General features: G+C 41.1%; 1 protein-coding gene across 7 annotated transcripts in view; it reads left to right on the forward strand.

The window, feature by feature from the left end:
* LOC103973237 (acyl-CoA hydrolase 2) overlaps window positions 1-26842 on the forward strand; it is a 95619-nt gene that overhangs the window by 35999 nt on the left and 32778 nt on the right. For 4 of the 7 annotated variants that reach the window (XM_009387739.3, XM_009387741.3, XM_009387742.3 and 1 more), the window contains 2 exons: window positions 13553-13615; window positions 13683-13738. The exons of the other annotated variants lie outside the window; for them this stretch is intronic. In XM_009387739.3, the coding sequence (XP_009386014.2) occupies window positions 13553-13615; window positions 13683-13738 (119 nt within the window). The remainder of the gene's footprint in view (window positions 1-13552; window positions 13616-13682; window positions 13739-26842) is intronic. 7 annotated transcript variants of the gene reach the window in all.

The following is a 26842-nucleotide window of genomic DNA, read 5'->3' on the forward strand; positions in this document are numbered from 1 at the left end:
TGAATTCAGTTTGAATTCAAGGTTCTATCAATATGGCATATTGATAGGGGGAGTTTGTTTAAACTCTGGGAGTTAAGGTTAACTCCGTTTATGATGACATGTTGCTTAGATTTTTGAATCTAAGAGTTTCTATCAATATGGCATATTGATAGGGGGAGTTTGTTTAAACTCCGGGAGTTAAGGTTAACTCCATCATCAAGTAGTTGTCATCATCAAAAAGGGGGAGATTGTTGAATCTCGTATTTTGATGATGAAACTACTTGATATATGTTTATGATTTAATCTGCGTTTTGAGTGACGCAGGATGCTTTGATCAGGATGAGACTATTAAAGCAGGAACATCATGTTGTGCCGGAGGAACATGTCAGAAGATTGGACGTCGGGCCAGTAGATCGGTCGACGTATCGACAGAAGGCTTCGGGCCGTGGACTCAGGCATCGGGCCAAGAAGAGCGGGTATTGTGCCAAGGATATCGGAGTTGCGGAGTCAACTGGCCGATTGGGCAATAGGCTGTAGGAAAGGACGATGCGCCGAAGAATCGGACGAAGCGTCGAGGGACCAATGACATGCCGGACAACTTGGTTAATTGTTTAGGATTAATTGTCTCGATCGAAGTTTTTGTTTTGAGTGTGCAGGATTAACTACGATGGAAGAAAGACAAGCAGCAGGAGTTGCGCCGGAGTCAAGTTCATGATCACGTTGGGAGTTCGAGAGTTCGACGGAAGTACGGACGGTCGTCGGAGGTTCTGCGGGAACAGATCCGAGAAGTCCAGAAGCTTGCCAAGCGAAGCTCGTCGGAACTCGCCAAGTGGATCGTCGCAAAGTCCAGGAGTTTGCCGGAAGTCCGCAGAAGCATCACCGAGGGTTCATCGGATGATCGACGGAAGTTCGCCGGAAACTCGCCGGAAAAAGCAATTGACGTACCGAAGCAAAGCTGCAGAAATTGTCTTAGATTTAATCGTAGTTAGCACGGTGATTAAGTTAGAAATGGGAGGTGATCCCATTAGCTTAATCCTGGGGCAATTGGGCCCCTGAAGAACTCAAGTTGGGTCGAATGGTTCAACCCATTCGAACCCAAGAAGCTGTGGGAGGTGCAACCGCCCAGGCAGGGAGGTGCAACCGCCCAGGCTAAGTCTCCCAGCGAGACTGGGCGGTGCAACCGCTCCAGCCAGGCGGTGCCACCGCCCAGGCTAAGTCTCCCAGCGAGACTGGGAGGTGCAACCGCTCCAGTCAGGCGGTGCAACCGCCCAGGGCTCAGTCTCCAAGCGAGACTGGGCGGTGCAACCTCCTCTGTCAAGCGGTAGCACCGCCTGAGCTCAAGTTTCGAGCTCTGCCTGGTGATGCAATCACCGAGCTCAGTCTTCGAGCTCTGGAAGAGAAGTACGACCTCTCTGGCCAGGAGATGCACAGCCTAAGCTCAGTCTTCGAGCTCTGGCAGAGAGGTGCAACCACCTCTGGCAGAGAGGTGCAACCACCTCTGGCAGAAAGGGGCGATCACCTCTGGCAGAGAAGAGAAACTTCTCTGGTCAGGAGATGCACCGCCTGAGCTCGGTTTTCGAGCTCTGGCAGGAAGGTGCAACCACCCCTGACAGAGAAGGTGCAACCGTCTGAGCTCAGTCTTCGAGCTCTGCCAGGCGGTGCCACCTCTCCAGTCGAGAGGTGCAACCGCCTGAGCTCAGACTTCGAGCTCTGCCAGGCGGTGCCACCTCTCCAGTCAAGAGGTGCAACCGCCTGATCCCGGAATTTCGGGATTTGATCGTTTTGAGCTCGAAATTTGAATTGGGTTGGGGCCTATAAATACCCCACCCATTCAGCACTGAAAAGAAACAGACCCACACCGAAATCTTGATCTTTTCTGTGATTCTAAGAGCTCAAAAGTGTTGTAAAGCCTTTAAGTCTCCTCCTTCTGTTCTTCAAGTTTTCAGTTGTAAAGTGAGGAGAGAAAGGTCTGTAAAGGTTGTCTCCTGAGCCTGTTAAAAGGAGAGAAACTGTAAAAGGGCAGTTTGGCCTTCGCCCATTGAAGGAAGGCCCCTAGTTGACGTCGGCAACCTCGTCGGTGGAGGAAGCCAAAAGTGGAGTAGGTCAAGGCTGACCGAACCACTCTAAATCTCTGGTTTGCGTTTATTTTTGAGCACTTTATCATTACTGCAAACCTCCTCCATTACTACTGCTCTCTGCGCTTTCACGAACAAGTTCTAAGTGCTGTTCTTCCGAATCTGCATTCAGACGTAAATTCGTATTTTCGTACATTACAGTTTACGTTTACGTTTGATTCTGCAGAACTGTCTTCGGTGCTTTTACGAAAGAGTTTCTTTGCAGTTTACACTTACATTTTGATCCTATTGATAACTGCAAACTGTCCTCTACAATTTTACGAACGAGTTTCAACATTTAGACGTAAAACTGCATTTAGACGTAAATCGGCTTTCCTCTCACAATCATCAGTTCTCAGTTCACGTTTACGTCTTGATTTCAACTGCATACTGCTTTCTGCGAGTATACAAACGAGTTTCAAAGTTTAGACGTAAATCTGCGTCTAGACGTAAAACAGCGTTTAGACGTAAATCTGAGTTTAGACGTAAAACTGCGTTTAGACGTAAATCTGAGTTTAGACGTAAACTGCGCTTAGACGTAAAACTGCGCTTAGACGCAAACTGTGTTTAGATGCAAACTGCGCTTAGACGCAAACTGTGTTTAGACGCAAACTGCGCTTAGACGCAATCTGCGCTTAGACGCAAACTGCACTTAGATACAAACTGAGAATTAGCTTTTGCATCATAATAGTTTTTTTTTATTGAACGAACGCAGCTTTTGGTTTTTAATCGCTGTAAGATTTCCGCTGCACTAATTCACCCCCCCCCTCTTAGTGCTCTCGATCCTAACACATCTATCTAAATTACTGGAAGATATAGCTATATTGCCTTAATTATAATGTTTAAGTAACTAATCAATGAGGACAAGCACCTACCTTAGGGTCTCAAGGAGTATAATCTGTTCAGGACAAGCACCTACCTATAATATTCTATTAAATATAACTTGAGGGACATATGCTGATGTGGAACAAGAAGAGAGAAGAGGTTAAGAGACAATATGAAATGAGAAAGATAAGTCCTCTTCTTTTCTTAGGATAACTAAGAGCTAAGAGCTCAAATACAAGGATTCATCGACTAATATAGGATTATCCCTCAAATTCTCCTCCCCTCTCCTTTTATAGATAACTACCACCTACCTTAATCAATTACTTAACTCTCACCAACCCTATTTAGTGGCTAAAAGTTATAAAATGTCACACCTTGAAACCAGGGACTAGACTGATCCCACCAAATGTCTATGGATTGGGCTAACTTGCATCTAGATTCATCACCCCAAGTAGCACAAACTGATGACATTTAAGGTGTCCACATGTAGTATGTTATATCAACCTATCATATGACACAACAACAGGTAAAAGTCCATAATTATAGCTGATAACAACCTAAACTAATATTGTTCATGAGTTTCAAGACATATAAATAAGAGTTCCAGTTTAAATAAAAAGCAAGTATTACGTCTGCAAATGTCAAATGGGCTCTAACAGTTTATTGCCACTATATTTGCTTTCTAATAGAGGTCCTGGACCCATTCATTTGGTTCGATCGCTGGCACTTCATGATTATCAAGAGTTCATGTTTTGCACTTATATCACAAGTATAGAGATATCTTCGTCGGAAAAAAATCAACAAGAGTGGGATGAGTATTTACAACAAATAAATAATTACTCACGTCTTGCTCATAGGTGGGTAAGCAAAATTTTAAACATATTATAACTGTTCATATCATATTAAAAAAAAAAAAACATATGCATTTTATATAGTCAAATCAATAAGTAAAAGGATAAGGAACAACCAAGGTCTTCAATTTCAAATAATATTGCCCGTATCGGACGGTACGTAGTGGTCCGCCAATAGATCGGTACACGGACTGCCCACTACCGGGCGGTATTGTCGATTGAGCTATTTTCGCCCCATTATCGTTTTAAATCGACGGTGACCGAGGAAGAAGAAAGAAAAGGGGTGACCGAGGGAGAAGAAAGAAGAGGGAGAAGGAGACGAAAGAAAAAGGAGAAGAAGAGTACCTGCGCCGCTCTCCCTCCTCGTTTGTGGATGACCTCTCATCCGCACCACGAGAAGAGGCGACGTTGCAGATTTTTTTTTTTACTTATATATAAATATATAAATAAATAAATAAATATATATATATATGTATGTGTATATATGTATATATATATATGTATATGTATATATATATGTATATATGTATATATGTATATATATACATATATACATATACATATATATACATATACATATATAGACATATATATATATATGTATGTATATATATATATATATGTATATGTATATATACACACATATATATGTATATATACACACACACACATATATATATATACACACACATATATATATAAATAGGCCTCGTTTTTCTGTGACGTTGCCTTGGCGACATCATCCCGCATGGGGAGAAGAGAGGCGTCGTCGCAGATTTTTTTTTCACTTATATATATATATATATATATATATATATATCGAGCGGTATACCGAAATATATCGCTTGATATACAGTACCGTACCGTACTGAGCGAATCTCGAAACATCGGTATGATACGAAATTTCAATCCTTGGGAATAACTCAAATTCATCACATTACTTGTATCCATATGTGTTGATGCATTTTCTTTTATTTTTCTCCCTTTGTCGTATAAATATATCATATATCATATGCTTTTCATATTCTTTTCAGAAAATATATTAACTAGATAGTTAGGTACATACTAAACCCAAAAGAATTGAACCCCATCTTGTGGAAGGCACTAAGATGAGAAAAATAACCGTCTAAAGTAGAAGGCACTAATATTTATGAAATAAAGCTAAAAACTGAGTGCAGCATGAGATGTTTATCAGAGAGGATTAACTAGGGTTTAGATTTTAAGGTTTACCAAAAGAAGGAAGAAAAACGACACTACTTGTTAAATCAAAATTAAAGAAATCTTGTCGGATCCCTTCATTGATATCTTGACATGGATGAGCTGTCGTCACCAATAATGATGACTCCACATGCCCAAGTTGAAAAGAAAAAAAAAAAAAAGGGGGAGGGGGTCCTCCTTAAGTATAAAACCCTAATTTCTTTTTTCCCCATGTTACCCTTTATAAATCTAACATAATTTATGACTTAGGGTAATATTGCTTTCTCAATTCCATCATTTCTTAAGCCCTTTTGTCATCCTAAATAATAAAAATATTAATCTAACCCTAAAATTGCTTATTGTTACAAAACATACTGATGGACCACAAGTTACAAAGCAACATTGAGTGCCTTGGGATTAGTTGTTTAGAAACTTGATGATTTGACTTGGAGCTTGGTGCCTTGGAACTAAACATCTTGAAAGATGATAGTTTGAGACTTGAGATTATTATTGTTCATTGCACTATTGTCACGAACGGTCGCCGCGCACCCACAACAACTCCGTTCAACAAATCGTTCGTCGCTCTCATCTACATGTACAATTACTTGGCAGCCTGTTTTGCCTTGGTTTTGAGTCATTTTGCTTGTAAAAATGTAAGTTCGAACAAGCTGCAACGTTACAAAGCGATCGCTCACCGAACCGAGCAAAAGAACCCCAAAACAACTCCGTTTTCGTGTGCCGCGGGCTGATTTCTGGAATCTGCCTCTGCTCACCAAAACGTCAGCCATCTCAGTCCCTTTGAACCCCCCGGGTGGCACAGGGCTGGATGGGGCTTCGGTATAGTACCGGGCGTTGAACACTCATTCGCAATTTCGCACATTGCCTTGACGGGAACTTGTTGTCGCGCCCGGGACTCGGTGAGCAGCTGTTTGTGGGCTTGCAACTGTTCGTTCAACCTTCTAAAGCCCTTGTTTTCCCCCTCTCCCTCTTTTCTCTTGTGCACGCAAGGTGCTCGCTGAATTGCTTGTAAAGCTTCCCCTTTTTCGCGAGACGTCGGGACTTGTCCGTCGCTCGTTCTTTCGAACTAATCAACTTTCTCTTTTACAGGTCCTTCGGGACTTGCGAGAGGTTACAAGTGGGCTGATCTTTGCGGAGCAATATCGCAAGGGCAAAGCGCGACTTAGGCTACGCAAGCTAAGTTCGCGTTTTGGCCGCAAGGGTGCCTCACGCTTTAGGCAATTCCAACTAAGGCCGTGACATTGTGGTATCAGAGCGGGCAAGCACTTCGAGCGAGCAGCGAAGGAACTTCGCAACTTCGCCATGGCAAAGCATCGTGGCGAATCCAGCAAGACGGGGCAAGCCGGACCCTTGCCCCAAGCAGCTATAGGTGGGCTGCATGTGCACACTCGCTCTCATACTATTGGAGCCGCTCAAGAGGAGCGCGGCAGCGAACATGATGAGCGAGAAGTTGGCTACTCTCCGCGAGCGGAGGAGGCGCAATTTGGAGCGCCAACTGGGAAAAAGAGTCACAAGAAGAGACTCACAACGGCGGAAACCCGCCTGGATGTTCTTGAAGCGAGCGTGGATGAACTCTACCATGGCCAACAAATGCTTGTTGGGGTAGAGAGCTCGCAAGAGGAAGCGGAGTCCAGGATCGACAAGGTCGAGGCCCTAGTCGACTGACTATCTGATGACACCAAAGACTCCGTGCAACACTTACAGGATGTTGTGGCGGAACTCACTTCAAAGGTGGCCATGCTCACAAGAGCACTAAATGCGGGAGGAAGCAACACCCGCGTTGCACCACCACAAAACTTGAGGGCACCCGAGCCTCATGGTTATGGAGGGGCCAGAGGAAGTGGCGAGCTAATGTATGTCGACATCAAGCTCAATGGCCAAACAACTCGTGTAATGGTGGACACGGGCGCTACCCACAACTTTATAGCCGATCGAGAAGCAAAGCGACTTAGGTTAATCTTGGAGAAGAGCCCAAGTCGAATGAAGGCGGTGAACTCGGAGGCCAGGCGAATCTCCGAGTTGGCGAAGGGAGTCCCCATCAAAATCGGGACATGGAGCGGGAACACCAACATGATGGCAGTGCCATTGGATGACTTCCAAGTGATTCTTGGAATAGAGTTTATGCACGCGGCGAAGTTGGTGCCAATGCCGTTCTTGAACTCCCTATGTGTGATGGGAGGTGACGATCCCTGCGTGGTTCTTGTTTCTCGGAGAGGAACCAAGGAACTGCAACATATATCGACGTTGCAACTAAAGAAAGGGGTGCGAAAAGGTGAATTAACCTTCGTGGCTGCGATGAAGCTAGAGCCACTTGACGAGAAGGCCATTCAAGAACCTATTGTGGTGGCGGACGTCCTGAAAGAGTTCAATGACGTTATGCCACCCGAGTTGCCGAAGACTCTTCCACCACGCAGGGGCGTGGATCACAACATCGAGCTGGAGCCAGGAGTGAAGCCTCCAGCGAGACCACCCTACCGCATGCCCCCGCCAGAGTTGGCAGAACTCAGGAAGCAATTAGGTGAACTGCTAAGCGGTGGTCTCATCCGCAGCTCTAAAGCACCTTTCGGAGCTCCAGTTCTCTTCTAGAAGAAACAAGATGGGAGCCTCCGATTATGTGTCGACTACTGAGCCCTCAACAAAGTGACAGTGAAGAACAAGTATCCCATCCCGCTTATTGCGGACTTGTTCGACCAATTGGGCAAAGCCAAGTATTTCTCAAAACTCGACCTTCGGTCGGGGTATTGGCAGGTGCGCATTGCTGAAGGCGACGAACCGAAGACTACCTGTGTGACCAGGTATGGAGCGTTTGAGTTCTTGGTGATGCCTTTCGGCTTAACCAACGCTCCGGCCACGTTCTGCACTCTCATGAACTAGCTATTCAAGGAGTATTTGGATAAGTTTGTGATCGTCTACTTGGATGATATCGTCGTCTACAGTCAAACGCTCGAGGAGCACGTCAAACACATTCGGACAATTTTCAAGGTTCTCAAGGAGAACACTTTGTTCGTGAAAAGGGAGAAATGCTACTTTACTCAAACTGAGATCTTATTCTTGGGACATCGAATCGGTGATGGCTCCATTCGAATGGATAAGTCGAAGGTGCAAGCAGTTGCGGAATGGCGAACTCCAAAGAAGGTGCCAGAGTTGAGATCCTTCCTTGGTTTCGTCAACTATTATCGATGCTTCATAGTAGGATATTCGAAGCGTGCAACCCTACTGACGGAGTTGCTGAAGAAGGAGCAGCCTTGGAAGTGGTCTAACAAATGTGAAATAGCATTCCAAGATTTGAAGGCTGCTGTTATGGAAGAACCAGTGCTCAAATTACTAGACTATGGGGAGCCTTTTGAAGTCCATACAAATGCTTCGGACTTCGCTATTGGGGGAGTACTCATGCAGGAGGGTCATCCGGTGGCTTACGAGAGCCGCAAACTCAACGAGACCGAGCGGCGATATCCAGTGCATGAGAAGGAGATGACAGCGGTGATCCACTGTCTACGAGTTTGGCGACACTATCTCCTCGGATCGCGATTTGTGCTGAGGACGGACAACATCGCTCTGAGCTATTTCCAATCTCAGAAGAAGCTCTCCCCAAAGCAGGCGCGTTGGCAGGACTTCCTGGCTGAATTTGATATGGCAATGGAGTATAAGCCTGGGAAGGCAAATGTCGTGGCCGATGCATTGAGTCGGAAAGTGGAGCATGTGAATGTCGCACAATTGGAGGGTGGAGGCCAAGCAAGTCAGTTGCACTCCAACTTCCTTTCCAGGATCAGGGATGGACTGTATAGTGACCCCCAGGCAGTTATCCTGATGCAGCTCATCAAAGAAGGCAAGGCATGACGATTTTGGGTTCAGGAGGGACTCGTTTACACAAAAGGGAATAGGGTTTATGTTCCCCGAGTAGACAATTTGAGGCGTGAACTCTTAAAAGAGTGTCATGATTCCCTTTGGGCTAGACACCCAAGCATTCACAGAACGTTGGCTCTCGTGGAGAGAGCCTTCTACTAGCCGAAGATGGGGACTGATGTGGAGGAATATGTTCGAACATGCCTTACTTGCCAACAAGACAAGGTGGAGCAACGGAAGCCGGTGGGGCTTTTGGAGCCGTTGCCCGTACCAGAAAGGCCGTGGGAGAGCAGTTCCTTGGACTTCATATCAAGCTTGCCACTTGTAGGGAGACTCGGATCGATACTCGTGGTGGTCGATCGGTTTTCAAAGTATGCAACTTTCATTGCTGCTCCCCTACACTGTTCAGCAGAGGAGGCGGCCAAGCTGATGATGAAGGATGTGGTGAAGTATTGGGGAGTCCCGCACAATATCATTAGTGATCGAGACGCTCGGTTCCTGGGACGATTCTGGACCGAGCTATTCAAATTGTTGGGGTCAAAGTTATACTTCTCTACAAGCCTCCACCCCCAGACGGATGGCCAGATTGAAAGGATAAACTCGCTCCTGGAGCAATATCTTCGGCACTATGTGAGTGCCAACTAACGAGATTGAGTGAAGCTGTTAGACATTGCCCAATTCTCCTACAACTTGTAGCGGAGCTCTGCATCCAACAAGAGCCCCTTCGAGATCATTACCGGACAACAACCGTCGACTCCGCACACCATGGCCATTGGGTATATTGGGAGTAGTCCGTCAGCCTACCATTTCGCAAAGGAGTGGCACCGAAATGCAGATATTGCGCGGGCTTACTTGGAGAAGGCGGCAAAAAGGCTGAAGAAGTGGGCAGACTTGGGAATGCGACCGCAAGAGTTCAAAGTTGGCGATTTGGTGTTGGTAAAGCTCCAACCGGCATCACTCCAATTCTTTAGGAACAAAGTCCACAAAGGATTGGTGCGCAAGTATGAAGGACCCTTCCTAATTATCAGCAGGGTAGGCAACGTCTCTTACAAGTTGCAGCTGTCGGCGTGGTTCAAAATTCACAACGTTCTTCACGCCAGCAACCTAAAAGCCTACCACTCGGATCCGCAAGATGCTTCCCGAAGTGTTCCAACTCGGCTACCTCCCATCACAGCCTCCTACGAGAAGCGAGTTGAAACCATTCTGGCGGACCGCAAGATAAAGCTACCCAACGGAGCTGAGAAGATAGAGTACTTGGTGAAGTGGCGAAAGCTTCCCCGAACTGAAGCCAGTTGGGAGCCTGAAGACGCCCTGCGACATGAAGAAGAGATCATCAACAACTACCAACAAGCGTTGACGAGGGCGTCGAGAGTTTAAGTGGGGGAGAATGTCACGAACGGTCGTCGCGCACCCGCAACAACTTCGTTCAACGAACCGTTCGTCGCTCTTATCTACATGTACAATTACTTGGCAGCCTGTTTTGCCTTGGTTTTGAGTCATTTTGCTTGTAAAAATGTAAGTTCGAACAAGCTGAAGCGTTACAAAGCGACCGCTCACCGAACCGAGCAAAACAGCCCCAAAGCAGCCCAAAACAGCTCCGTTTTCGTGTGCCGCGGGCTGATTTCTGGAATTTGCCTCCGCTCACCAAAACGTCAGCAATCTCAGCCCCTTTGAGCCCCCTGGGTGGCACAGGGCTGGATGGGGCTTCGGTATAGTACCGGGCATTGAACACTCATTCGCAAGTTCGCACGTTGCCTTGACGGGAACTTGTTGTCACGCCCGGGACTCGGTGAGCAGCTGTTTGTGGGCTTGCAGCTGTTCGTTCAACCTTCTAAAGTCCTTGTTTTCCCCCTCTCCCTCTTTTCTCTTGTGCACGCAAGGTGCTCGTTGAATTGCTTGTAAAGCTTCCCCTCTTTTCGCGAGACGTCGGGACTTGTCCGTCGCTCGTTCTTTCGAACTAATCAACTTTCTCTTTTATAGGTCCTTCGGGACTTGCGAGAGGTTACAAGTGGGCTGATCTTTGCGGAGCAATATCGTAAGGGCGAAGCGCGACTTAGGCAACGCAAGCTAAGTTCGCGTCTTGGCCGCAAGGGTGCCTCACGCCTTAGGCAATTCTAGCTAAGGCCATGACACTATGTCATATGGATAGGTTGATGGATTTCAGATGGATTTTTGTATGAGCAGGCGATGGACTTATGTGGAGGGGCTTAAAGAAATAATTTTTCTTAGAAATTTTCTTGTCTATCCTACTCTTAGACATAATATCAACCACACTAACAAATTTGACATTAACTAATGTTCTGATGTTCTCATTGAGTTGTTCTGTTGTCTTCATCGTGGCTTCTTTGGTTATTAACTTCTTTGTGCATTAACCCTAAGCATCTTGGATGATGATTTATTCTTTTGAATAGACAATGGTAAGTGAGTTACCTTTGTTGGAAACCTCTTATTCAATCTTCAGTATCATTGCAAGTGCTTTCCTTCACTTGCATCTTTATGTGATTACTTCTTCCCAGTATCTGATCTCAAGTTTTCATCCTTCGCATTAAGTTTGTTACATAGATTTACCTGTCAAAAGTGTAGCATTGGGACATCTTTGCAAATATTTTTTATGGTTTGATTAATTTTCCAGGTAAATTAGGTGTGCCCCCAAAATTTGTGATCCTTCTCCATGAGTATTTATACCTCATCTTTAATGACCACCTACTGAAAAGATACTGCCATGCAATCTAACATGAGACTTTAAATTTATATGTTACTTCCATACACCTTTTAATTACATTAGATCTGGAAAGTGTATGCTATATTCCATCGAATTGCATGTTGCTATATCTTTGTTAATTTGGTCCATATTCCTCAAGTTTGGAGTGTCTTATACAATTTGCAGGTTTACTTTCTGATGTTTGATTAAATATTAAATGGTTCCATTCATGGGTTAACTTTGCTTATTAAAATCAAAATTCTTGAGCTATTAATTCTTGTTCTTGTGATTTGTTAATTTTCCGTCTGCTAACAAGATACAGAAAAAGACTCTGCCTAGCACTATTCCTCTCAACCTTTCTTTCATTCTTTAAATCCTAGCTAGTCCCTCGCTGCCCACTTCAGTAAATTGATGTCATTGTTCTTGAAGCATGTTTCTTTAGATACAGCATCGAGGTCTCAAATACTGATGAACTAGTATGTACTAATCGAAATTGACTTATAGGTCGATAATCTTAATATTTCTTTCTTTTTAGCTGATGATACATTGACTGTCACGTTTACTGGTACCATACCAGTCTGATTGCCAAATCCAGTATTGGACTAGCGTTTACATCCTTCCTTAGCACCTAGGACCAATATTTTCGTATGTGAACCATATATTTGAAGGCACTCTCCTTCAGATGAGTAAATCTTCCTGATGTCACCCTCTCATCTATTGCATTCTTTCAATCCCCATTTTCATTATTGGAGCCCATGGAGGTGAATAAACATGGTAGGGTGGAGACATGGTCCATTTGAAAGGGGCTAAAAGTTGAGGGAAAATTGGGAATCTAGTATTTGTACCTATTCTATCCTCAACAAGGTTCTCATGTGATTCTGCCTTAGCCCGTTTTGTCACAGCATATGTTTCTCAGTGTGAGCATGCAATATTTTATGCTGTAGATAACTGATATTACTCTATAACACACACTGCAAAATAAGACAGCTGAGATGCTATGACCACTCCCTTTTACTTCATTAATTTTCTATTTCTTTAAATAAAAAATAGATATGGTTGGTGTTGGCGGGAATAATTGTTTAAACAGGATTAGAAGTAAAGGGTTAATTAACTTTGCTTCCTTTTTTCTTTTTTGCCTTTGCTAGTGTCGTCCGAATCCTTATTTAGTTTTTTTTAGCAAAAAATCTCCTCTGCTTTACAAATCTGAATGATGTGTATGACATTGCCATCACTATGATATGTCCGACTTTCTATGATTCATTAAAGCCTTGATTGCTTCTTTTCTTGTTCAAAAAGAGATAATGGCTCCTTAGTCCCTGAATTTCCCATTCTTAATAGAATGTACAAATGAATGATTACTTAAGTATACAACAGTTCTGACCATCATGAACATAGAGTTCTATCTCAATCTTGAATCAAGTTCTTTGTTTGTTTTATAAGATCTTATTCTTTTAGTTTAGTGTTATATTCATTTTTTAACACAGTTACCATTGTAAAACTTGTTATGTATCATAATCATTAAAAGATTTATCTTTGTGCCCCCTTCAGAATAGAATAGCTGTGTTGGGAGTTCATGGATAGGGTGCTTCTAGATCACAAAATTACAGTAAATGATAGATCTTTTAGTTTCGAGAAGTAGAGCCACATTGGGTGCTTCTAGATCACAAAATATCTGATATTTTGGAAGAATTGTAGGACATGGATATAATTATCTTTAGCTTTCATCATTAGGAATACAATCTTTCTTTGGATTAAACTCTGTTGGTCAACAACTTCATTGCTAAACGACATTTTATAAGACTCATTCCTCTGCTCAATTTCAAAATTTACATAATTTATGTTTTGCTGTAGCTGTAGTCTAATGGATTGCAAGTCTCCTAAGTTTGTTGTTCTTCGATCTGCAAGCTTAAAAAGTGATTGACCACTGTCTTGTAAGCTCTAACCTGGTATAAACACAATCAAGATTCAAGAAGATTAATAGGTTACAATTTATGTTACATGTTTTTTTTCAAGTTGTGCTGCAGAAAGTAGAAGAAGGTTTTGAACATCAGGAAGTATTTTTGCCACATGTACCTGCTCCAGAGATGGTGAGTGCATTATTTAGCTATCTAACATGGATTAAACTAAATACTTAAATTAAGTTGTCAATTGCAGCTACTAAATATAGAAGAGCTAAGAGAGAGGCGTCTTGCAGATCCTCATCTTTCCATGTAACAAATGAACTTCTCTTTCATTGATATGGATGTATAACACTAGCTTCCTGTTTTACAAATGTAAATGCTCATTTTTCTATAAAATCTGAAGAAAATAAAATTTTATTTGTCTTAATTAGTTTTGAGAAGTAGAGCCACATAACTTATACTTGTAGTTTACAGAAACAAATATAAGTTTGTTTTGTGGATTTCTGCTATATCTAGTGTCATTTGAATGCTCTTGAAGTGAACTACTTATACTTGTTGGTAACTTAAATTATCAAATTCATCTTAATATGAAAACAAATCAAATAAATGTAAATCCTTTATTTGGGTACATGAATAGAATGACCTTATGGGTTCCTAGAAGATAGACATCGAGTAATATATTTTCTATATCATAAGAAATTTATACATATAAAAATTGAGCTGCCACATCTAACAGGATATTGGTAAAATTCGAGATATAGAATACACTCATCATACGTTTGCTATCTTGTGTCGACCGGTGGTGTTGGTCTATTAGGATCCCTTTATTTTCTAAGATTTTGAATAATGTTTTATTGAGTTTATTTAGTTTAGTAAGAGCCGGATAGAGGTTTATTTAATATTTATTTATTATTAAGAGTCCAAGTCCTGGTGGACTTTGGGTGGAACTCTATAAATAGGGATGTAACTATTTCTTTTTGGCAGGAAATGAAATATTATTTAGACTTTTGACAAACCCTAGGAGGCAGATCCCATCGAAGTGATCAAGGAGGCCGATCCCCTCGAAGTGATCATCCACTTTTTTTCTCTTTTTTCTACGATAAAACCCTAGAGTCTTATCATTTGGTATTAGAGCAGCGATCCTCAGCGTTCTCGCTGTAGTTATCATCATCAAAAAAAGAAAAAATAAATTCTGCAATCACATCCTTCTCGAGAGAGAAAGAAGCCTGGCCAGCGAAACAGAGTCCACTGCTCGCTAGCCAGCGATCACAACCGTCACTGTTTTCCGGCCAACGGACCTCCCTCCTCGTCGATCGCAGCCCTCGGCGACCCTTGGTGACGATGCTTCTCGTCGCGCCACCACCGCTACCTCTCGACCTCGGGCAACAACTTCCTCGCGACGACTGAAATAGGGCAACTCACTGATTGCCCTTGTTCCCAGCCACGCCACCACTGATTCCCCTTCTCCATCGGCATTCACAACACCGCCGCCTCCCCCCTTGCTCTGCAACTTCTACCGCAGCCGTCGGTCGTCACCACCTCAGCCTTAACCTCGGTCGCTTCAACGCTGCCTCCCCCTTGCTCTGTATCCTCTGCCGCAACTGTCTATTACCATCACCACAGCCTCAACCCCGGCTGCTCGGTGATCGCTCCCTTGGGTCACAACAGCTGCAGCCACACCGACGTTCTAGCCCCCAACGCTCTCATCCCATGTAGCGATCGAAATAGGGTAGCGACTCTTCCTCCTCGTCGCAACCACAGCACCGCCCTCAGCATTCGCTTCCTCGACAGCTTCACGTCGACAACGCTGATGCCCTTGACCAGACATCAGAAACAAGAACTGGGGATTACAGATTTGTAGTCTTACGTAATAGCTACCGATAACTCAGTGAAAGCACAAATTGAAGCATTGGAAACCAGAATTGAGAATCGGCTACGAGAAACCCTTCACGATTTCAAAAAGAGCTTATTGGAGAGCTTTAGCAAGTTTTAGTAAGATAGGAGCTCAAGTTCTGCATTGAATAGATCTGGAGATATAGGAAAAGGGCCCCAAGATTATGACACAAGCTACCCACGTATTAAGGTAGAATTTCCAAGATGGGAAGATGGGGATTCGACCAGTTGGATCTCTAGGGTAGAAATTTTTTTTCGTTTTCACAGGACCCCAGAAGAATCCAAGGTAGAAATAGCCTCAATCCAACTAGATGGTGATGCAATCCAGCGGTATGATTGGTACGAAACTTACCACGGAGTTCCCCCATGGGAGCAGTTCAAGAGAGGGTTTTTTGTTTGCTTTGGACCATCTGAATACGAGAATGTTGATGGATAGCTCGTCAAAATTCGTCAGACTTCCACAGTGTTAGAATATTAGAGCAGATTTGAACGATTGTCAAATCAAGCCAGAGATTGGTCCGAACGATAACTGGTGGGTATATTTATCGAAGGACTTAATCCAGAGATTCGGTGTGAAGTCAAAGCTCTCCAACCCTGCACTATGACAACCGCAATATCATTTGCACGTTTACATGAGGAAAAAATCAGTAGGGAAAATCGTCAAAATAGAAGTGACAACAAACAGATGATCAGTAAGCCACTCGCTCTATCTATTCTCAATCAGAATCCTAACACCCGAAGGCTAACCCGAGAAGAACTCAAGGAAAGATCAGCGAAGGGTTTGTGCTGGCACTGTGATAAAAAGTGAAGTAGGGAGCACCGATGTAAACAAAGGCAACTTCTGATGATTGAACCAATTGGGGAGGATCCAGAAGCTAACAATGTGGACTCCGATCATGAAGGTATGGATTCTAATGAACAAGGTTCGTCATACCGTATCATATCGGCGTTTCGACCCGGGCTCAGTATGATACGGAACCGGTGTACTGGGCGGTACATCAGGGCGTACCGAGCGGTACACCTTGGTGTACCGAGCGGTACACCTTGGTGTACCGAATAATTATATATATATTTTTTCATACTGTAGCAGTGCTACAGTATAATACTATAGCACTGTAGCGGTATCGGGCGGTCCGCGTACCGGTAACCTGTCGGACCGATACATACTGCCCGGTACGGGCGGTACGCTTCGGTATGGCAGACCTTGCTAATGAAGATATTGGACCTATCATACATATAGTGCATAAATTAGCCAGCTACTCTAACCCGTAAACTATGAAAGTTAGAGGAACCTTGGAACATCAGCATGTTACAGTTTTGATTGATACTGGTAGCACTAACAATTTTATGGACAGTAAGGTTGCTGACCGATTGGCCTACCACATTGAAGGCCGTAACAAATTCGAAGTAAAGGTCGTCGATGGACGAATTTTAACTTATGATAGCAAATGTTCAAAAATAAAGTTGATTATATAGGGCCGATAGTTGCTTGTGGACTTCTTTTTGCTATCCTTCGAAGACTTCGAAGTGGTGCTTGGAATTGAATGACTATCAACTCTGGGTGATGTTTTGTGGAATTTTTCTAAACTAATCATGAAGTTTTTTATTAATGGAAAGCAAGTGATCATAAAAGGAAGACGTGGAAGTAAGGTCACAATTGCCACTAGCCATTGGATGGAGAGGGTTTTTCAGAAGACTGCAATGACTACTACATCGACAGGCCGACCTATTGCTTACACTATCAAGAAGTGGAGACTGCACTTGATCAATGGGTTGTGATGCGTCGCAGATACCCTGTGACTGAAGTGCTTAAAGAGAAACTCCCCGAGTTTGATGCTGCTCAGCCTTGAGGACAAGACTGATTTGAATGGGAAGGAATTGTTAGGATCCCTTTATTTTTTTAGCTTTTGAATAATGTTTTGTTGAGTTTATTTAGTTTAGTAAGTGTCGGATAGAGGTTTATTTAATATTTATTTATTATTAAGAGTCCAAGTCCTGGTAGACTCTGGGTGGAACTCTATAAATAAGGATGTAACTGTTCTTTTTCGGCAGGAAATGAAATATTATTCAGTCTTTTGACAAACTCTAGGAGGCAGATCCTCTCGAAGTTATCAAGGAGGCCGATCCCCTCGAAGTGATCATCCCTTTGCTCCTCTTTCTTCCACGATAAAACCCTAGGGTCTTATCATGGTCTTGGCTCGGAGTGGTACATACCGATCAGTAGATGTGGTCAAGGTGTTTGATGCATATCCATGATGCTTTTCTCGGTAGTTTGTACAAGAAAGAAAGCACTAATGTCGGCCCTATTTTGATTTTTGTTTATGCAATGTAAAAATCGAAAACGTTTCTAGTTGCTCGGCGTTACACAAATAGGAAAATAGCCAAAACCACTCTATTCTCATGTGCCATGTGTTGATTTTTTGCTAACAGTCTTGTGGTGTAAAATAAAGACTTTTAGTATTAGAACCTCGTGGGTGGCATCGGACCTGATAGAGCCTCGGTTACATATATGAGATATAGTGCAACGTCTTTAATATGCCCAATTTTTGTTAGATAAAATTGCTACTTGAACATTGGACCTATACCTACCTTTGGAAACCCTTTTTGTGCGATCATTTAGGTTATTTTCAAGAGCCTTTTGTGTCAAATATTGCTTGCAATCTTGGTTATCTTACTTTTTTCGTGTGCAACAATGATATATTACCCCCACGTTCACCTTTCTAACCTTTTCTTCTTTATGCAGGTCCTTTGTGGACTACACAAGGTTAAGGTCTAGGATCTTTGGGGACAAATATCACTCTGGTGTCGAATGCTATAGGCAATCCTAGCTAAGGATGTGACAAGGACAAGGTGGTATTAGAGTAGGTCAAGGAAATATTGAATTGCTATGGCGTGGCAACATGGCAAACTAGCAACCTTTACAAGAGGGGCAAACAATAATGCCCACGGAGTAAGCTCTCTCACATAGAAGAGGCACATCCTGAGCGACAGGCTAAATGACATAGAAGCATGGAAGGAAAAGTGGCCTAGTTGGAGTAACAGCTTGACATTGTCAATTGAAAGTTGATGGATCTCTGTAGAAGCAAGGAACGGTTTGTGGTGGTAGAGTCCATGCAAGAAGAATCATGACTTGAACAGTTGGAGATCCAAGTTCAAAGGTTGATGGATAAACATTAGATGGTCCATGTAATACTTACAAGAGAAGCCAGGGAATTGATGACTTATGTGTTAGTACTCTTGCATGCAATGCATGCGAGCAGATGAATGTTTTATGGCCATCTCTCATCAAGAGTGAAGGCTCTTGAACCATAGAGCTAGAGGGTGCTCGAAATGCCAAAGAGTTGGAAATCTTTCTATTTGATATGGACCAGTAATTTAGAGTGATCCAACCCAAAATGAAAGATACTAAGGTGTCATTAACAATGATGTGTATCTCATCAGTGATGCAAATCTGTGATGGCGCACAAGTTGGGAAGAAATGCAACAAGGTCGTTTTAACATCAACACTTGGGATATCGTTTTAATATCGACACTTCGGATGCCTTGAAGAGGGAATTATAAACTTAGTTCATGCTAGAGAATATAGAGTTCATTGCATAGCGGTAGTTGCGACAACTTTGCCAGACCTTTATAATTTGATATTATGTGAAGTAGTTTTTTTCAATGATGTCAGATAGTCAAGATATGTCAAAGATAGACACTATTCTACTTCCTCGACGGTTTGAAACCATGGGCTCAGCAGAAGTTATATCATTGGTATGTTTGCAAGCTAGTAGGTGTAATCGCTGAGGTGGAACGACTCGGATATTTCTGTAAAGATGATAAAGAAAAAGAACTCATTGGAGAAGGGATCCATGAAATCTTCTAGATGGAAGGACTCAATGAAGAAAAGTGCTCCAATGGGACATGGATCCAGAAAGAACATCCTGAAATTTGACAAATATCTTTTGTGCAATGAAAAATATCCAATGATGGAATGACCGTAACGAAAAGAGGTGCTCAATGCCCTTACAAATTCTTTCCAGCCAAAGTAGAAGGGTAGGGTGAAGGTGAAATCTTCTAGCTTGAGTAGCTCGCATTCGAGTAATGATGACTCGTTGGGAAGGCTTCATATGGGAGCTATGCTTTTGCTGACCACATTACAAAGTGAAGTCTCGGAGAAGCTTGAGCAAAGGCCAGAAAAGGAAATTGACTCTTTAAGCAAAGTAAAAAAAAAGAAGACTTGACTCTTCAAGCTCAAGTTTGTTGGAGTCGAGCAATGATAAAGGATTGCCACAATAATTTTGCATTAGGGTGATGCAATTGCTGAATATGTTGTGAGGTCAAGGGGGTGTAGTCAAAGGCAACAACGAGTGAGGCAAAGGAACATGACAACTTGTTGATATTCATGGTCATCAAATTGAATAGAGAGGTGACGTGCATTGGTGGATAAAGGAACCATATACAACTTTATAGAAAATCTAGAGGCAAAGCGACTTGGATTCAAGTTGGCTAGGAGTTCAAGCCTCTTGTAGGTAGTTAATGTGGTATTAGATCCTGTTGCCATTTTAACTGAGGGAGTTGACATCTAGATTGAAGATTGAAATCGGAGCATCAATTGCATGGTGCTTTCCTTGGACGATTTCGAAGTCATTCTTGGGGTAGAATTTTTGTTGTATATGAAAGTAATACCTATGCCGTTTTGTTTCTAAACTCTTTTTGATGGTCGTTAACTCTACCAACCCAACTCTAGAATAAAATTCTTAAAATTTTGTAGCCATAAGTGAACTATGGAAAGCATGCCATAAACTTGGCTTATATAGTGATGTAGTAATGATGGACTATTTTGCACTCCATGAAATTTCTCCTTTAGCTAAAAGGAATAAATAGCCAAGCGTTGACTTTTTGATATGTAACAAGAGGAAGAGAGAAGGAAAGGGTGAGAAAAAGAAGTAAGATATGAGAGAACAAAAGAGAATTATCTCTTTTTCAATAGATAATTAAGAGTTAATTGCTCAAAATATAAAAGTTTGATAAGGTTTCAAAAATTAGAATGCTCTATCAATCTTTTTGCCTTCCCCTTTTATAGATCCCTTGTACATTGAATGTCCTTAACCACATAATTAATAAGTTGCAATTTACTAAAAGTCAAGCACAAATTACAACATATATTAAATTCATGGTGCTTTATACTTAGTGGCATGGTTCGCATTACTAGTTCGTACCGATGTACCAACCAGCTATTAGTACGGTACGTACTAAGCTGTACCGAGTTGTATTGAGCGTACCTTTGTACGCGCAGTACACTGGAGTGTACCTATGTATTGCCCGTACTGGTCTTCTGTTTGACTGGTACATCCAGCCCGTATCGAGCGATACGCTTCAGTACGTCAAACCTTGCTTAGTGGTTTTGAGTTTTAATGGTTATCACAAGATACAAAACATTTTCTTGAAATTTGATAGGTTTAGGATTGAAATTTATTGTCTTGAAATTTAGGATCATTTAATGCTTACCATGCACTACATCCTTCCTGGGTGAGAAAGAACTCATCCACAAGTTGTTATTATTGTTATGATAAATTGATAGACTTAGATGTTAAATGAGGAGTGAATGCGAATGTTAGGAGGGAGTTCATTCTTGTAATCATTGTTATTAATTTTCTTGAGAACTCGGCAAGGACCAATTTTCTTCTCTTTGAGTTTATTGTAAGTTTCTGTTGAAAAATGTTCCTTTTTCAAAAGGACCCAAACAAGATCTTCTTCAAAGATCTTAACATGACGATGCTTGTTGGCCTTTTCTTTGTAAACTTGGTTACTAGCTTCAAGCTCATTTGTTACTTATTCATAAATTTTTGTCATGGTAACAGCAAAATCCTCTCATTTATTACTTGACAAGGTGATTCAAGTTTTATATTAAGGTCTAGATAATGAGATAAAATATGATCAGTGATTTAAAAAGGCGCTCGGGCGAGGCGAGGCAAGGCCCGAGCGCCTCGCTAAACTTTTAGGCGGCGTGCTTCAAAGAGGCGCCGCCTGGGCGCTCGCCCGAGCCCAGGCGCTGGGCGCTTCGGGCGAGCGCTTGGGTTAAACCAGGCGACTGAACCAGGATTTTAGATCTGGTTCGGTCTCCGGTGGTTAGTTGGATCAATCGAACCAACTAAAACCGATATCAATTGTCGCTGCCCAAACTTAACCCTACTCGTTGCCGCTGTCGCTCCCGCGCCCGCTGCTCGTCGCTGTCGTTGCTCGCAACCGCTACCGTTGCTCGCCGCTCCTGCTCCCGCTGCCGCTGCTCGCCGTTGCCGCTGCCGCTGTTGTCGATCGCCACTCCCGCTCCCGCTGCTGCTACCGCTGCCTCCTTACACTCCCGCTGCCGCTGCCTCCTTACACACCCGCTGTCGCTGCCTCCTTACACTCTCGCTCTCGCTATCATTGCCTCCTTACTCTCCCGCTATCGCTGCCTCCTTACACTCTCGCTCCGGCTCCCGCTGCCGTTGCTGTTGTCGCTTTCTCTTTTCTTAGTCAACAGTCAGCACCCCCTTACACTCTTCCTTCTTCTCCTTCTGTATACTATTAACAGTATACAACAGTATACTGTTAATATTGTTAGGTTTATTTGAAATTATTAATTTTCAATACTGTTAATAGATTAATAATATATTATTTTGATTTTAATATTATTAATTTTTATTTATTTAAAATTATTGTTAGGTTTTAAGATAAATGGCAAGTGTACAGAGCAACTCAATAGAGTCTCCAATGGCACAAAAAAAAAATCCTACATGGAAGTATAATTATCTGAAGGATCCGAAAGATCCTAATGCAATGACTTGCATATTCTGCGATAAGACTACTAGAGGTGGTATTTTTCGTGCAAAACAACATATAGTAGGAAATTTTAAGAATGCAGCAGCTTGCAAAAAAGTGTCCACCTGAGGTAAAAGAAGAGTTGCTGAGTTATATGAATGAAAAGAAGACATAAAAGACGATGGATAGAGCAAAGGAGACGATTAAAAGGTCTTTTAATGAAAATGAAAAAAAATATGACAAAATTTTTACAATCATTGACGAAAGATGAAATTGTCAACTTTATCGTCCCTTATATGCAGTAGGTTATTATTTGAACACTGAATTCTTTTATAAGATTAAATCTGTTGGGTTTGATGTAGAAGTTTTGGATGGGTTATTTCAGTGCATTGCAAGATTAGTTCCCAGCCTTGAGGTTCAAGAGAAGATTATTCATGAATTATCTTTATATAAAAATGCTGAAGGTCTTTTTGGAATTCCAATGGTCGTTCGATCCAGGACAACTACGTCTCAAAGTATTAATAATTTGATATAATTAATTTTATATATATTATGTTACTATGTTATTGCTAATAACATAAATTTTGTAGCTGAATGGTGGAGTCTATTTGGAAATTCCATCCCGAACTTACAGTAATTTGCTATCAAAGTACTTAGTTTGACATGTAGTGCTTCGGGTTGTGAGCGAAACCGGAGTGTCTTTGAGCATGTAAGGATCACTAAATATTTTTGTTTTAATTAATTTATTTATTTAGATAGATGTATTAATATATTTTTAAATTATATGACATTACAGATTCACTCAAAGAGAAGAAATCGGTTGGAACATCAACGATTGCATGATCTTGTTTACATAAAGTATAATCAAGCTTTGAAGGCTCGTCATGATTTACAAAATAGAATTGATCCAATCTCATTGCAAGATATTGATGATTCAAATGAGTGTTTGGTCGGAGAAATATGTGCTAACTTGTAAAATGCCGAAGACGAGCTTGTATTTGAAGACGATAGATAGGCATGGGGAGATGTGGCAATAGCTTCAGGTGCTGGAGAATTACAAACATATACAAGACAGATGACAAAGAGAAAAATGAGTGTAAAAGCATCAAGCTCGGCTCCTACTATTGTTGAAGGCATAGAGAATGAAGCATATTTAGATGTAGGAGTCGAAGGACGAGAGGGAGAGGACGAATTCGATAAAGATGATTTGTATGAAAATGACGATAATATTGATTATGATGAATGACTTTGATGTAAAATTTTATTGTTTTGAATTTTGAAACTTTTTCTTAATATGACATTATGATTTTGTATCTTAGATTTTCTTAATTTAATAGTATATTTTTATTTAAAATTTTAAATAATTATATTTATTAATTATATTATATATTTTTATATTTTAGCGCCTCGTTTCGCTCGGGCGAGCGCCTAGCGCCTCGGGCGTTTTTGGACCTTAACATCTTTTGGCGCCTAACACTTTTTAAATCACTGAATATGACTATAAACAATCTCAAATGGACTCTTGCTAATAGAACGATTAAGCACCGAGTTATAAGCAAATTCAGCTCGAGGTAACATGAAATCCCATTGTTTTAATCTTTTTGTAGTAAAGCATCGGAGTAGTTTACCCAAGGATCTATTAATAACCTCAGTTTGTCCATCTATTTAAGGTTGATAAACACTACTATATAATAGGTTGATGCTAAATTTCTTCCAGAAACTCCTCCAAAAACAACTAAGAAATTTAGTATCTCTATCTGTTATGATAGATTTAGGAATTCCACGAGTGTTACCACCTCATTGAAATAAAGGTTAGCAATATAAGAAGCATCAATGGTCTTTTTGCAAGGAATAAAATGTGTTATTTTGGAAAACCAATCAACAACAAGAAAGATAGAATCTGTACCTCTTAGAGATCATGAAATTCATACTATCTTCCTAGGGATCATTAAAAATTGGTAAAGAAGAATATGCACCAAGATTTTAAGTTTGCCTTTGTGAAGTTTGGCATATTATTCATCTTTCACATAATGTGGAACATCTCAGTAGATTGTTGTAAAAATTCTTTCGCTTTGATGAGGACTATTTTGTCTCTCCCAAAATGTCCTTATAATCCGCCAGAGTATAGTTCTTGGATAATATGTCCTCTTAGAGAATATTTAGGAATACAAAGCTGAGTTCTAAGAAAGAAAAAATTATCTTTGATAACATAATCTTTATGATGACTCTTTGTGCTTAACTTCCATGTTTCTCCAAAATCTTCATCGTTAGAGTAAGTATTTCTTATGGCATTAAATCCTTCTAGTTGGGCACACATAGTATTAAGAAGTGCTAATCATTGACTTAGTGCATCTACTACTTTTTATATATTGCATTCTTATGCTTCAAGACAAAAGTATACTCATTGTAGAAATGCCACCCATCTTACATGTTGCCTATTTTGATTTGCTTAAGAATTCATATGTTTAAGAGCTTCATGATCAAAATCTAAGATAAATTCTCTTTGGATTAAATAAGTAAGATCTCCAATGTCGTAGTGCTTGAATAATACTATAAAATTCAATATCATAAGTTGAATAGTTCTCTTTTGTATTGTTAAGCATTTCACTAAAGAATGCAAGTGGATGTCTTTCGTGGCTAAGTGCCCCACCAATACCCACATGAGAGGGATCACAATCACCTTCAAATATTTTAGAAAATTCTGGTAATGCAAGAACGGGAGCAATGGATAATTTTACCTTTAATAGTTTAAAACTGTTGTTTGCCTCAAATGTTCATTGAAGCACTCCTTTTTTATGCAATCAGTTATTGGATCTGCAATAGTGCTGAAATTCTGAATAAATCGACAATAAAAGGATACCATTCCATGAAAACTTTGAACATCTTGTAAGGATGTTGGTGTTAGCCAAGTCGAAATAGCTTTAATCTTCTCAAAATCCACTTGGATACTTGTAGGGGTTAAGATGAATCCTAGAATAGCTAGGCTAAAGGTCATGAAGGAGCACTTCTTATGATTTATATATAACTTCTTTGACTTCAAGGTTGATAGGATAGTTCTCAAATGTTCAATATGATCATATTTATTGCGACTATAAATTAGAATATCATCAAAGGAAGTAACAACAAACTTCCTAATATAAGGATGAAAAATTTAATTCATTACCCGTATAAAGGTACTCTGAGCATTGGAAAGTCCAAATGACATAACTAGCCATTCATATGTTAAATTTCTTGACTCTTAAAAGTAATTTTTCATTCATCTCTTGGTTTAATATAAATTTGGTGATAATTGCTTCGAAGATCAATTTTGGAGAAAATTTCAGCATTGCTAAGCATGGTTTGCAATACCGTATCGTATTGCTTGGTATGGGTGATACATACCGGTTCAATAGAGGACTAGTATGGGCGATACATCAGTGCACCTTAGTATGTGTCGATATGCTTGGTACAACTCGGTACGTACCGTACCGACAACTGATCGATACATTGGTACGGTACAGTATTCAGAACCTTGCCGCTAAGCATATCAAACATATCCTCCACACGTGGAATAGGAAATCTGTACTTGATGGTAATCCAGTTAATAGCTTGACTATCTACACACATCTACGAAGTCCCATCCTTCTTTGGAGTCAATAGAGCTGGAATGGCGATAAGCTCAAACTTTCCCAAATATAAGAAGATCCATGACTTGTCTCAACTTTTCATGTTATTTTGGACTCATCTGATAGTGAGATTTATTTGGCAAGATTGCTCTTGGAATTAGAGCGATCCAATATTGAATGTCTCGAAGAGGAGGCAGGTTGCTAGAAGTTCTTTAGAGCTAATGTCTTTGAATGCCCCTAAAATAGCTTCTACTTTATGAGGAATTTCTATTGGCTACATGCATTCTTTAGCAACTAACATAAATACAACTCCACTTTATTCATTTCCTTTTGTAAACTTATTAAAAGGAAGTTATTTCCCAGCCTTTAGGTTAAAGGTTTGGGAGCAAACTCCTCTTTTTATGGCAAAAGCGCAATTCTAACTCCATTTAATTTGGATAGCACACCTATCAAATTGCCATGGTCTTCCCAAGAGTATATTGTTGACATCTATTGGTACTACATCACACCACGCATCATTTTTATAATTTTTTCCCATCGAAAAAGAAACTAGGCATCAATTAGTAACTTGTATGTCATTGCTTTTCTTGAGCCATGTAATCCGATATGGTTTAGAATGTGGTTTTGTCTTTAGTTTGAGCTTGTCCACCATATATTGAGACATAATGTTTTCGTAATTGCCACCGTCAATAACAAGAGAACACCCCTTGCCTTGAGACTTGTAGCATCTTTTGAAAATATTATTTCGTAACCATTCTCCATTAGAATCATCTCTTGCAGTAGCAAGTACTCTATGGATTACCCAGCACTCACCTTCTTTTGATGTAATTTCTTTAGAAGCCTCGTTGGGGTCTTTAGTATATTTTGGTTTTCTTAGATCTTCAAGTTCATTAGCATCTACTTCTGTGACAAAGTTGACTCATATATCAGCTTACTTATTAAGACACTCATTCATGTAGTGTCCTACTTGTTTGCATTTGAAGCAAGTAAGAAGGTGATTGATGCGCTTAGATTGTCCTCCACAACCGGTAGGAGTTGCTTGGATGCATTTTTCATAATTCTGCTAGCTTTTGATTTACTAGCACTATAATGAGTAGAGTCAGCTTTAGAAGAGGAATGCAAAGGCATG

This window comes from Musa acuminata, chromosome BXJ3-9, assembly GCF_036884655.1.
Source record: "Musa acuminata AAA Group cultivar baxijiao chromosome BXJ3-9, Cavendish_Baxijiao_AAA, whole genome shotgun sequence".
NCBI lineage: Eukaryota > Viridiplantae > Streptophyta > Magnoliopsida > Zingiberales > Musaceae > Musa > Musa acuminata.